Source organism: Phodopus roborovskii, unplaced genomic scaffold (genome assembly GCF_943737965.1).
Source record: "Phodopus roborovskii unplaced genomic scaffold, PHOROB, whole genome shotgun sequence".
NCBI classification, from domain to species: domain Eukaryota; kingdom Metazoa; phylum Chordata; class Mammalia; order Rodentia; family Cricetidae; genus Phodopus; species Phodopus roborovskii.
Genome location: NW_026126482.1, coordinates 3451661 through 3465112, shown reverse-complemented (window position 1 = coordinate 3465112; position 13452 = coordinate 3451661). Strand labels below are relative to the sequence as shown.

Genomic DNA, 13452 nt, shown 5'->3' with positions numbered 1-13452 from the left:
TAATACACACAGGTGACACACATCTGCACCCATACGTTGCTTAAAGAGATGGTGCTGCCAGGTGGGGTAGTTCCAGCACCTAGGAGGAAGGAAGGAGCAGCCTGGTCCACATAGTGTTTCAATCCAAACAGGGCTATACAGTGAGATCTTGTCTCAAGGGGAAAACAAAAGAGGAATGTTTTTAGTTTTGGTTGCTTGTCACAGAACATCATGTGCATGGCTCCTGTTTGAGTAATTTAGAGTTGTAATGGAAAGTAATTAAGCAACGATACCCCCAGCCCTTGACCTCCCTCCTCATCTCACTGAGTGGCCCCAGGTAGCTTTGAACTCATGATCCTCCCGCAGCCATCTCCCAAGTGCTGGGGCTTTGTAGGGTTTTGGGAAGGGGTTGTCCGCTGTTCACTGGCAGTTCTGCCACACAGGAAAGACTCAAAATCTACTTCAGTCATTTGCCTGCAGAGGCCCAGCCAGTGTGTGTGCTGCTCTGTGCAGGGCTGGTCAGTGACTGTCAGGCACTAACTGCCCCCAGCCTTAGGTGTTAACAGACAGCATGCCTCCACAAAGTTACCCACAACTGAAAGGGGCAAAAGACAGGAGTAACTTGGAAAATCACTGCAAGAGTAAACAAAACAAGAGCACATAATATACACTAGGCTCAAAAATTCAGTTTCAACACAGTTCTTTTATGTACATTTAAATAGATTTTTATATTGACACAAATAATCTAAAGATTACTTTAGGATACCTATCTTCATTTAACTGGACTAGGGCTTGGTATAGAGCAATTTCCTAGTAGGTTCAAGGTCCTAGATTTAATCTCTAGTGCTATTTTTAAAAAGTCTAATAAATAAGCCTAGTTTAAAAAAAAAAAAAAAAGGCAGGGATAAGGCTCAGCTAATATGTCTGATATTTATAAAGGGTCTGGATTTGCTTTCAGTACTACAAAACAAACAAACAAACAAACAAACAAACAGAAAACCTGGGTTAATTCAGATAAAAAAGTAACCCAAATACATGGTAACTTCATAGTGTCTCACTATAACTTCATAGCACATACGAGGTGTACCTGCCTATAATCCCAACACACAAGAAAACTAAGGGGGGGAGGGGACTCATGAGCTCAAGATCACCCTGGACTACATAGCAAACTCCAGGCCAGCCTAGACCCCTGGGAGAAAGGAAACAAAGCAAAATGAACACCCCCGAACACTAAAAATAGGCATTATCTGATACAGCAAAAAGTCCTAGTGATGCCTTGTTTCTTGAGACAGGGTCTGCTATTTGGCCCAGGCTGGCCTCAAGCTTGGGACCCCCGCCCCACCCCACCTCTGTAAGCCCATATTACAGGCAGCAGCCCTGTGCTCAGGCCGTAAGTTAATTCTTACTAGGTGAAAGTAGCATGAACTATGAAGCACTCTTAGATGCTGAACAGGAAACAGATGTGGAGAATACCTGGTAGTCTGTGCTGGAACACTCTCTCCATGGCATGCTTAATTCCCAGCCTCTGATCCAAGTTCTCCCCGCGTAAACCAAACTCCTGCACCACTTTTTCAATGGCGCTGCCAACTGCACTTATCTGGGAGGGTACCGGCGGGGGCAGCGTGGTGAGCAACTCTTCCTCCTGCTTTTCCTTGTAAGATCAATGATGAGATGAAAAACGACGCATATGCAGTAGCACCTGTCACTTCAATGACACGGTACCCTATAGAATTTTCTACTCTTTCCTCACAGCCCCCCTTACTCTAGACATGGTGGCCTCTGTTCTGTCGCACACTCGCTCACTCTGGGTACTGGGCGTGGGTGGTGAGGAGCAGGCAGGCGTGAGGAGACATGGTGGCCTCTGTTCTGTCGCACACTCGCTCACTCTGGGTACTGGGCGTGGGTGGTGAGGAGCAGGCAGGCGTGAGGAGATGGGAACAAGGACACTGACCTTCAGGTTCTTCTTGTGTCTCTTCTCCTTCATGTGCTTGTGAGCGAATGGGATGGAGTCCATCACAGCATCACACAGCTTGCAGGCATACTTCGCTGTAGGGCAATTTCGTGGTCGCTACAGTTTGAGAAGATTGACAAAAAGATGTATCTCCAGTCATTTAGAGAAACAAACTTAGCCAGAATAATGGCTCCCCCGTCACTTTCAAAACTGACGGCCATTCTTATTTACCTACAATGGCAGTCATTCTTCATTTCCTTAACTCACACTGAGAACCCTTAACATGCACACTTATACAGGGATAAAGGAGTAGGAAGCCTAATAACCCACCGAGGCAAACGTTGCAATTATTAACACAGTGCAATCCAGCAAGTGTATATATACATAAAAACTTACCCTTTTTAGCCTGTCAATGCAGTCTCTCTTTAGTCGTTCCTCAGCCTGATGTAAGCCCAGAAGCTCCTTGGTTGAAAGTACAGACTCATCGATCACAGGACCTTCCAACTCTCCATCCTGCTCACCCTCCTCATCTCTAGGCCTCCGTGGCTTCCGAGGTCTGGACCGTTGTTTCTTGTTTTCTTAAAGGAGGGGACAATATTGGCAGTGTTGAATACCATCCCTCCCAGTAAGAAGCAGAACTTTCTTCCTTTAAATCCACTTCCTTACACACAGCACTAGGGATTGAACCCAGGTCCTCACATACGCTGGCAAGTGCTAAATAAACCCTGTGCCCAAGTCCAAGCCCAAGCCCATAGGAACTTATTTCAGTAACAGGATAAGTGATGTCTGAACACTGAACAATGGGGGAAAGTAATTCTCCACATTCACACGTCCATATAAATCATTACAATTAAAAGGGATTGTACTTTCCATACAATTTGCCTCTGCCTCCCTAGAGTGCTGGGATTAAAGTTATTAAAGTTGTGCGCCACCACCGCCTGGCTTGTCTTGATTTTTTTAAGTGAAGAATCCCAGTAGGGAAGAATGGACAATATTGCACACACCTAGAAATCTTAGAAATTAATCACTTTTTATGTGATTCAAATAAAATCATTTGCCTGCAAATTTAGCCTTCAATCATAACTGAGTCCCTTCACTAAGAAGAAAAAACTCAGGCCAAACTTTACTTACTGAGAACACAGTTTCCACTTTTGTTTTTAAACATACCAGGACAGACTGAGTGCATGTCACAGGGGAAAAAAACAACTGGCAGTTAAAAATCAAAGTTTACCCCAAGTAAGTTATGAATTGTTACTTCTCTAACCTTTAGAATGAGTAAATAAATTCAAGCTAACTACTTTTCAACATATGAAGCATTGTAACAATTGTGAGACTGCACTTTAAAAACTGCAGTAAGCAGCCCTGGGACTCCTACCAGGTTCTAAAAGACAGGGATGCCAATTGCAACTCAGGGCTAAAATAATACTTATTCCCAAACTAAAATCCCGAATGAGGGTCTAGAGAGATGGCTCAGTGGAGTTAGCTGTTGCAGAGGACCTGGATTCTGTTCCCACCACCTATGTATGGTATGGTATGTAGCCTCTGCAGGCACCCACACATGCATACACCCACACAAATTAAAATAACAAATCTTTTTTTAAAAAAAAATTCCAATTAAATGGATGAAATCATTTTCAGTGGCTTGCCACAAATCAGTGCTTGGAAAAGATCTGGCACAGAGCAACCTCTCCCCAGCTTTCAGAGGATCTGGTCACCCGGACAGCAACTGCAAAGCACTGGCTAAGTACAGAAAAGAGTTCTGGGTAGAAAAGGAAATACAGGACTTGCAGTTTTAAAGAATATTACTTTGAGGGATGGAGATGGCTCAGCAGTTAGGGAGGCTCACAACCATCTGTTACTCTAGTTCCAGAGGACCTGATGCCCTCTCTGCCACCATGGGCTCCTATATATGGATGGTACACAGACATCCATCCAGATGTGCAAACACATACACAGAAAAATAGTAAGTAAATAAATGCTTACTAAAATAAAGAATGCCGTTGCTGGACTGGGAACTTGACTAGAAGGCAGAACATTTACCCAGCATGCACACGGGCACTAAGGCTGATCTCCAGCCTGGTAAAAACAATCCATCAAACAGTGGCTGTGATCAGCAGTGGCTGTGATCAGTGGCACACTCTTGCTACCACACTGGGACACTAAGGCAAGAGAGCCGAGACCACGACTTACTCCTTTTGGCAGGGGACAGCAGAAGAAAGTGCTGGTAATGTCAACAGCAAGCATCACTATCTCATCCCACAACATTAGGAAGCAAGTGCTTTTTTATGTGCCCTGCCTCCTCTGACCCTATAGTAATCCCACATCAATGCTAAGATTAACCACATTGCACACGAACATGCGAGCACGCGCACATGCACACAGACACACAGACACACACACACACACAGACACACAGACACACAGACACACACACACACACACACACACACACACACACACACGGTTGACAACAGCAGCCTCAGAGAACTAAGTGACTTGCCTAAGGTCACAGGACCAATGTAAAATAAAGATCTAAGCTGCATTTTAAAATGTGGCAGAAAATTAGCCTTGTACTTCTAAGTATTCAAAGTGAAAAGAAGTCCCTTCCAAGCCCCTGTGGCACAGGGACACACAGAACTGACAGGGTTACTCAGTCCTGCAGGTACCAACTGTGAGAAAAGCTCCCTGAGCAGCGCTGGGGCAGCAAAACAGACCCAAAAGGCTTCATAACCACTGATGGGGAGATTCAGGCTCCCTGGCCTGTCAAACCCCAGCAGTCTGTGAGCATTCCAAGGCCCTCACATCTTATTTGCATATGGTACATCACTCTAGTCACAGAGGACATTTGAATGGATATGTATTTGAATGTACATTTCCAGCCAGCCTATTAATGACACTGCCCCCAAATACTTTACATTGCCAATTAAGGCATTTGAGAGCTAAGAGAGGGTCAATAATATAGACTTGAAAAAAATAAATCAGTACTTAAAAAGTTTTAAAAAAATCAACTCTAATACAATTTTTTTATCACATAGTTTTATGATTTGATTAATTCTTACTAATGTAGGCCATAGTGGCACACCCCTTTAATCCTAGAACAAGGGAGTCAGAGGAAGGTGGATCTCTGAGTATGAGGTGGACTTATCTACATAGAGAGTTTCAGGCCCACCAGAGCTACATAGGAGACCCAATCGCAAAAAAGAAAAAAAGAAAAAAAAAAAAAAAAAAAAAAAAGCCATTTTAGTTCCTTTAATGATCTTTCTTGGGATCATTTCCATACACTGCTAATTCATAAAATTAAACTCCTCACTACTGAATGTATTCTTACACAAATCCTTTATGTTTCTTTTATGAAGATCTTCAAGGGAAGTTATCAACTTTTTCACTTGGCAACTTGAAACTTATGTCTGTACTTTATACAGACATACTTCTGCAATGAGCTTCTGCAAATACAGGGACAACGCACTCCCGTCCACACCTGCTGAGCCACCTCCCTAGCTAATCCTAAAACATTCTAGCTGCAAAACACCAACCTACAAACCATTATTAGGAGTGGTAATTTTAGACAGGGCCTCACTAAGTAGCCCTGGCTGTCCTGAAGATCACTAAGCAGACCGGGCTGACCACGGATTCACACACCCGTTGGCCTCTGCCTCTACCACTCTAGGCTAGAGTGTGTAGGCTCAGCCTGCTCAGTCAGGGGAGCATGAGACTCCGAAAGGCCCCTTCCCCCATCCCTTTTCCATTTGTGTGTTGTATTTTGTTCTTGAATCCTACCTAGACTGGCCTGGAACTCACTCAGGCCGGCAAGACTGAACTTCAGCTCCTGCAGCCTCCACCTCCCAAATGTTATCATTGTATGAGTGGGCCACCACACCTGGCCTAAAAATGATTCTCAAAAATCATTCCCTCTCCAAGGTCAAGCAGGCTGGCCTCATCTTACCCATCTTACCTTCTCTAGTTCTGAGACTGCAGGCGTGTAACACACACATTATCTTAATTTTTTAATTTCTGTAGGATAAATGTAATTTAGTGTTCACACCTACATGGATGCTATAATATTAGAAATACTTAAAGTATGCCCAAAACCTTTTTATGAATAAGAAAAAACAGGGCTGGAGAGATGGCTCAGAGGTTAAGAGCACTGGCTGCTCTTCCAGAGGTCCTAATTCTATTCCCAGCAACCACATGGTGGCTCACAACCATCTGTAATGAGATCTGGTGCCCTCTTCTGGCCTGCAGGCAGAACACTGTATACAGAATAAATAAATCTTTAAAAAAAAAAAAAAAAAAAAAAAGGAAAAGAAAAAACAAATCAAAAGCCCAGAAACTGCCAATATTAGGATTCCAGGTTCTATAAGAGTGAGGTAATGGCCAGAGAGACAGAACGAACCCCAATTTCTGTTTCAATTTTAGTACCACTTTTTCATCCAGCACTGCATAAACAAGTCTGGACAATTTTTAATCTCTGCAAACTGCAGCTACCCAGTTTGTAGAGCTGTGGCTCTGCGCCACAGTCATCCTACACAGCCTTCACAGCCTGCCCAGCTCAAAGATTTGGGGTTTGTTTCTGCCTTTTTTTTTTTTTTTTTTTTTTTTTTGAGGCAAGGTTCTTTAAATCCTAGTGCAGGAAGAAGCAGGGTGACCACTGTGAGGCCTGGTCTGCACAGTAAGTTCCAGGCCAGCAGGCCAGTCCGCTCTACACATTAAGACATTGTCTTAAAAAAAAAAAAAAAAAAAAAAAAAGCACCTTTTAAATCCAATTGCATACTATAAACAGTTTTCACTTTTCCTCTTCTTTTTTTTTTTTGCACCCAATTCACAACTTTTATTTCACTTCAGTAAATACATCAATTAGACAGAAATAACTTTCTTGTTTTGAGGAATAATTGCTATACAACATCTACTTGCACCTTTTAGGGAAATTCACAACCACTTTGTATAATTATTAGAAATGAAGTTTAGCCCTGGACACATGAAACTGTGTCTCAGAAAAAGAAACGGATTCTGATTCTCCCAAAAAGGGTCAGCATGGCTTCCATCTGCATTCAGGGTGTCTAAAAACATGTTCCCAATTGCTGCTGTGGGGCTTGTGTCCAACTGCCCCAGCCCGGGGTGAATTTGGTTAAACAGCAACTCAACTTCCCCTCTTCTCAAGCTTCCTCTTCCCCAGCTGCCACCTTCCTCCCCCCTCTCTCTGGAATAGCCGCAGCCTATAGTCTGTCTTCACATTAAATACTTTTAGTTTTAAATTGCCGTGTTCACTATAAACACATTTTAAAGTTAAAACTATGAACATAAATATAATACACATTACTCAGAAATTATGATATGACTTCCAAAGGTATAGGACCACCCTCTTTTATAAAGTGTTTACTAATGTAAAAGCTTTCCTTTTTTTGTTTTTTGAGGGGGACAGTACCCTACTCTGAGGCCCAGCCTGGCTTTGAGCTTGTGACAGTCCAATGTCTGAAATATGATAAAATCATCAACTGTAACACTATAAACCCTCACATAATCACATTAAATAGCTCATTACTGAAAATAACAAAACAGATATGTAACCGAGAGACGTGAAGCATACCGGGACTTCCTGCTTCCATTTCTGAAGCGGCTTCCAGGCTGGTGAGGTCCTTCTGAAACAGCCGTCTGACTGCTCGGCACCCTCTCCCACTCTGCCACCTGTAGCCATCTTCATTTTCTTGCAGGGTTTCCTTCCTCGACCGGCTTACGGTAGGGATCCTAGGTCCAGGCTTGAACTCTCTCCAGCTGTCTGCATTACCAGTAAGTTCATCGGGCAGCCACCTCTTATTTTGATCTTTGTGGTTATCATTCATCCAAGCAGGCTGACTGTAAATTGGGTTTTTAAATGCATACGGATTGCTGGAAACCGCATACGGTCCTTTCCTGGGGGTGTTCCCATAGTTCCCGGGCGCTATCTTTTTTTTGGGAAGGCCTTTTTCCATTTTACTGCTATGGCCTTTAGCATAATCATCCATTATTAAATAATCTTGTTGGGGATGACCCCTTCTGAAATCATCATCATCAGTAATTCCACGATCTTTTGTGCGCTTCACAAAGTAAGGTTTCGCTGTATCTCCCATGGTCTTTGACTTCAACTTTCTTACTTTGAACCTGGAAGAAGGCATTTTGGGAGAAACAAAACCATTAAATGATATCATACCAAATAATCAAAGTAACCCACTGATGCCCAGAAGCCTTAACCCCTCCCCCCATTTAAAAAATAAAATTGCTCAAGCCGGGCGGTGGTGGCCCACGTCTTTAATCCCAGCGCTAGGGAGGGGAGGCAGAGGCAGGCAGATCTCTGTGAGTTCCAGACCAGCCTGGTCTACAGGAGCTAGCTCCAGGGCAGGGTCCAAAGCTACACAGAGAAACCCTGCCTTGAAAAACCAAATAAATAAACAAACAAATGAATGCATAAATGAAACAAAATTGCCGTCATGTTACTGATAATTGGTGCACTCCAGCAGTTAGGAGGCTTAGCCGTACTACCTCGTTCGTAAAAATTAGTCCTTATTTCATATTCCGAGTAAATCTGAAGACGCCGCCTCCACTCGGTGAGCTTCCATGTAACAAAAACGCCCCTCCTCAAAGTAAACACCCTAAGTCAACAAGCACTGTTGCAAAACTCCAAGTCTATTTTTTTGCTTTGCTTTGCTTTTGTTTTAAAGTCTGCAATTTCTTCCGAGCAGCGTTAACTCGTGAGCAGATTTCGGGTCGCCCGAGCGCCGTGTCTGCTGTGCCCTCACTGCGGCCCCGGCGCGGCCGCGGGGCGGAGGGGCCCACGGTGCGGGGCGTGCGGGCGGCACTCACCCCGGGGCCCGGGCTGCGCACAGGGCCGGGCAGCGCCGGCGGACTTACCCGGCTTCTCAGTCAGTCCCCAGCCCCAGACACAATCGGCGGCAGAACGGCACTCGGCTTCCTTCCCCATTCGGCGGCCCCACCCCTGCGCTGCGTGCCTCAGTTTCCACAAGTTCCCAGGCGGCGGCGGCGGCGGCAGCGGCGGCGGCGGCGGCGGCCGCGCACCCCGGGCAGCGCCCGGCCATGGACGGCGTCCCGGGGTCGCCCGGGCCCGGGCCGGAGCCGGAGGGAGCCGGGGCCCCGACACAAAGTGAAGACGCGGACTCGAACCCCGGGCTCCGGGCGCGCAGCCGCGCCGAGGCGGCCCGACAAGGGCGGCGCCAACGTATTCGGGGCCGGGGCGGCCCACGGGCCCAGCCCGGACGCGAGTCCGGGAGGGACGCGGCGCGACGGCGCCCGGGAGCACTCACCAGCGGCGCTGCGGTCCCCCGCCGCTTCCTGTCCGGCCCGGCTCCTCTCCGTGTTTTCCTTCGGCCCCACTTCCGGCGCCCGGCGCCGTCTCATTGTGCGCGATTGGAAGCCCGCGGTGCCCCCGCCCCGCGCTCCGCCGCCGGCCGGAAGCAAGCGCGCACCGGAAGCGCGCGCCGCCCAGGTTCCGCCCGGCGTCGGGCGCGCGCGGCGGGTGCGGTCCGGGGGGAGGGGAGGGGAGGGTTGGGGCGCAGGGGGCGCTCGGCGGCGGCGGCGGCGGCTCCTTTGCTTTGCGGCCCAGCGCTTTCCGACTCCGAGTGAGTGGCTCAAGGTTGCAGCGAGGGCTTCGTGGCCGGCCGAAGAAAGCCCAGCGGCCTAAGCTCAGCTCTCACGCCCAAGCGGCAAGCTCGTCCTCTCGTCTGTAGCTTGCAAGTGATGAGAGTGTGGCTCCTCAGGGAGAGAAGTCAGGTTTTGGCGGAGCGCGCTGGTGCACGCCTTTAATGCCAGGATCCGGCAGGCAGAGGCAGGAGGATCTCTGAGCTCCAGGCCACACCTGGAAACCTTGTTTCAGAAAAACAAACAAGAACGGTTGTACTTTGAGGAGCACACGTATTGGTAAATTTGTTTTCTAACTGAGGATTCATTGTTAACTGGAGTTTTCTAAATGCTTCGAAAACATCAAACAACTACTAAATAGGAAGTGTTGGGGGGGGGAAATAAGGCAGTTTTTATTTCTATGTCTACCACATACAAATTCAAATCCTTTGGTTATGTGGCCAACAGTCTTAAAATGAGCCCTGTAAGGAAATATTAACTCAATCCTAATAATTTAGGGAGAAAGGAATACAATAAAATTAAACAAACAAAGGAGACCTAGCTAAATGGCAAGCGTTCCACAAACAATTTTTCAGAGTTGGTTTTCTCCTTCCGCCTTCTGGGTGTCGGGAATCATCTGTGGCTCACCTGAGCCATCTCAAGGGTCTTGTGATGTCAGTAGTTGCGCTAACATAAATTGAGCATTCCTGTCGCTAGCAATAAAAGTTACAGGCAGTGGAATGTGACTACTAAGCAATGTACCTTATCCCTCTATAGGTAAGTTTAAGGAATGAAGGGGCTGAGGGAATGAGTGAGGGCATTTGCTATTTTTGCAGAGGGCCAAAGTTCACTTCCCATCCCCCATGATGGGTGACTCACAGCCATCTATAACTATTCCGATGCTCTACTGGGCTCAATCAACACCTACATGCCTGAACACACACACACACCTTTTAAAAATGAGGAAAGTATGTTAGGGACCACTCTAGGGGAAACATGATTATTCACATTTTTGAGATGGCAAAGCTTAACCCTTAAGGAGACCTGACTGAAATCCAAACCTTCATCAGCTGGAAACTTTTATGTAGCTGTGTGTGACTTGAAATGCACTCTTAAAAATTTGCGATGGTCTCTTATGTAGATGTTTTAGTTCTGAAAATTCATGGGAGCCAAACTAATAATCTGTTTGTGAGGAAGACAGAGGCATTTCATAGAGTCCAAAGGGAGTTGGCGATACATCATTATATTTATTATGGGCCACTGTGGCGTCACCACACCCAGGTGAGTAATCCCTGTACCAAAGTCCTGGGTTAGGTAAGACAGCCTCTGTTCCTAGAATCCTAAAGGAGAAACACAGCATACACTGTTTTAAGGACTTGAAATATTTTTATTTGCACTTACTTCAATATGTTTCCCATAGTCTTTCCCTATTCTAAATAGTTGCTTTTAAGATCCCTAGTGCTGGAGAGATGGCTCCGTGGTTAAGAGAATTCCTTACTCTGTCAGAAGCCCAAGTTCCATTCCCACCACCCACCTGGCAGTTTCCACTGTCCATAACTTCTGTTTCATGGCCTCCAAGACCCTCTTCTGACCTCCATGGGCACCAGACACACATGTGTATAGACAGACATACACAAGAGCAAGACACTCAAGCACATAGAAATGAAATCTTAACAGAAGGGAAGTGTCATCTTCAGGAGCTGGAGAAGTGACTTAGTGTTAAAAGGAGTGGCTGTTCTCGCAGAGGACTCAACTTCACTTCCCATCACCCATGTTGGGAGGCTCACACCATCTGTAACTCCAGCTCCAGAGGGAGCCAATGCCTCTGGACACCTAGGGCAACCTCACTCACATGCGCAAACATGCACACACATAATAAAAATAAATTCCTAAAAGCATCACTCATTTGAGGATGCAGCTCAGTTGGAAGAATGTGTTTGATTCCTTCGCATCACTCAAAAAATATGGAGGATCTAGTACTAATCAAAAATACCAAAATAAACCTGTCAGAATATATTGGAGATTTATGTTGATCATGAAAATTCTAATGCAGTTGAAACGTTTGGTTTGGGTTTTCTTTGGAAGTCCTTGGAGGAAGACTGGATTTCTTGGAATGTTTGTGGCATTGTTTCAATAACCTGGAGCAGAAACGGAGACAGTAGATTATTCCAGAATTGTTCTAAGAATAGTGACACTGCTCTTCATAATACAATGTATCTTCTGTGGATAATGACCTGCTCTTCATAATACAATGTATCTTCTGTAGGTAATGACACTGATCTTCATATTACAATGTATCTTCTGTAGGGAATGGGAGTCATTTACTGTGATACATCTGTAACAAACTCAGTGTCCTTTGCTCTGTAGGTCCATGGCATCAGAAGTATAGGGATTATCTTTATTGTTTTATCAGGTAGGTTATAGTCTCTTTCCGGCAAGATGCTTAGTCTACTTTGTTAGCAAATTATGTCAACTCTTCCTTAAATACACCTAGGAAAAGAAAACAAAAGAAAGGTAAACATGCCCAGAGTCCAGCAACTTCTTGCCACATCTCCAGCCTAGAACCTGGAGTGAGTCTGTCAGTCACCAGCCTGGCTTGGCTGGCTTCCAGAAAATTAGGCTTGTGTTAAGTTCTTGTTGCTTCTGAGAATAAACAAAGGTTCTTAAAATGTCCTCACAGCTCCATTTGCCTTCAGATACACATTTACTACTCTCATGAAGATAAAACGTGACCTGTGTTTGACTTTTGTTTCCTTCCTTGTTTTGCTTTTCTTTACAGGTTGATAAGATGAAAACAAGTCAAAAAGGTCAAAAAGATTTTTAATACACGTAAGTCATGTGGAGATTAAGACATTTCAAGCCAGGTTTCATGGTGCATACCTATATTCTCAGCACTCAGAAAGCAGAGGCAGGAGAATTCTGTGAGTTTGAGGACACACACACACACACACACACACACACACACACACACACACACCTACCTGTAATTGTAATTACAGCACTTGAGACAGGAAGATCACCACAAGCTCATGGACAGTTTGGTCTGCACAGCCAGTATCAGGTCAAAAAGAAAGTTAAAAAGAAGATGGCTTGATTGTAAATTTGGTTTATAATTTTGTTACCACAAGTGCTTCATTGGTATTTACAAAATCACAAAAAAGTTTTCGTTAGTTGTATTAAAGTTACTGACTTTTGGCCACCAAGCTGTTTCCTTCCCATAAGGTCCCATCATTCTCTCCTGTATCACTCAGTCTTCCTTTGGGTATTTAGTTCATATCCTCTTGGCCTTTTATTTCTGCTCAAAGGTCATGTTTCATTGCAGCCCATCTACCCTCTCTCTCTCTTTCTCTATCCTTCTTTTCTCCTCCCTCCCTCCCTTTCTCTCTCTCTCTGGCTGTGTTGGGAGGTACAGAACTCAGGTGAGCCAGAATTCTTACCACCTAGCTACACTTTTAACCCATGACTATCCAATTTTTATTTGAGACAGGGTCTCACTATAGCTCTGGCTGGCCTGGGACTCACTATGTGGCCCGGGCAGGGACTCCAACTCCCAGTAGCCCCCCTGCCTCAAGCTGCCTGAGTGCTGAGACTGGGGCTTGGAATCAAACTCATGGTGTGTTAGGTATTGAGAGTACAGGGTGAATTTGGCTGCCACTGCTCTCCTCTGCTGCTTCCCTGATGTCGCCCCCATGTGCCTCCTCTTGTAGCCCTTTGTGTACTTATTGAACTCCAATTAGTCATTAAATTTATTCGCTGTCATCTTCCTCAAATAGAACATAAATCTTGAAATGCCAGAGACTTGCCTATTTTGTTTATAGATAGATACACCCTCTAGGACCTAGGTCTTTAACTGGGTCATATCACACACTGGGAAGATTTGTACAATAAATGGAAGTTATGGAACAAGTCGGTTTCTG

The 13452-nt window shown here is 45.4% G+C and overlaps 1 protein-coding gene across 3 annotated transcripts in view; it reads right to left on the bottom strand.

Annotated features, from left to right (window-relative positions):
* Positions 1 to 9368, bottom strand: part of Tut7 (terminal uridylyl transferase 7) — a 53796-nt gene extending 44428 nt beyond the window's left edge. For all 3 annotated transcript variants that reach the window (XM_051194142.1, XM_051194144.1, XM_051194143.1), the window contains exons 1-5: positions 9223 to 9368; positions 7515 to 8065; positions 2327 to 2508; positions 1931 to 2047; positions 1453 to 1630 (exon numbers count right to left, since the gene is read on the bottom strand). In XM_051194142.1, the coding sequence (XP_051050099.1) occupies positions 1453 to 1630; positions 1931 to 2047; positions 2327 to 2508; positions 7515 to 8034 (997 nt within the window). In that variant the 5' untranslated portion in view covers positions 8035 to 8065; positions 9223 to 9368. The remainder of the gene's footprint in view (positions 1 to 1452; positions 1631 to 1930; positions 2048 to 2326; positions 2509 to 7514; positions 8066 to 9222) is intronic.
* Positions 9369 to 13452: the final 4084 nt, after the last annotated feature.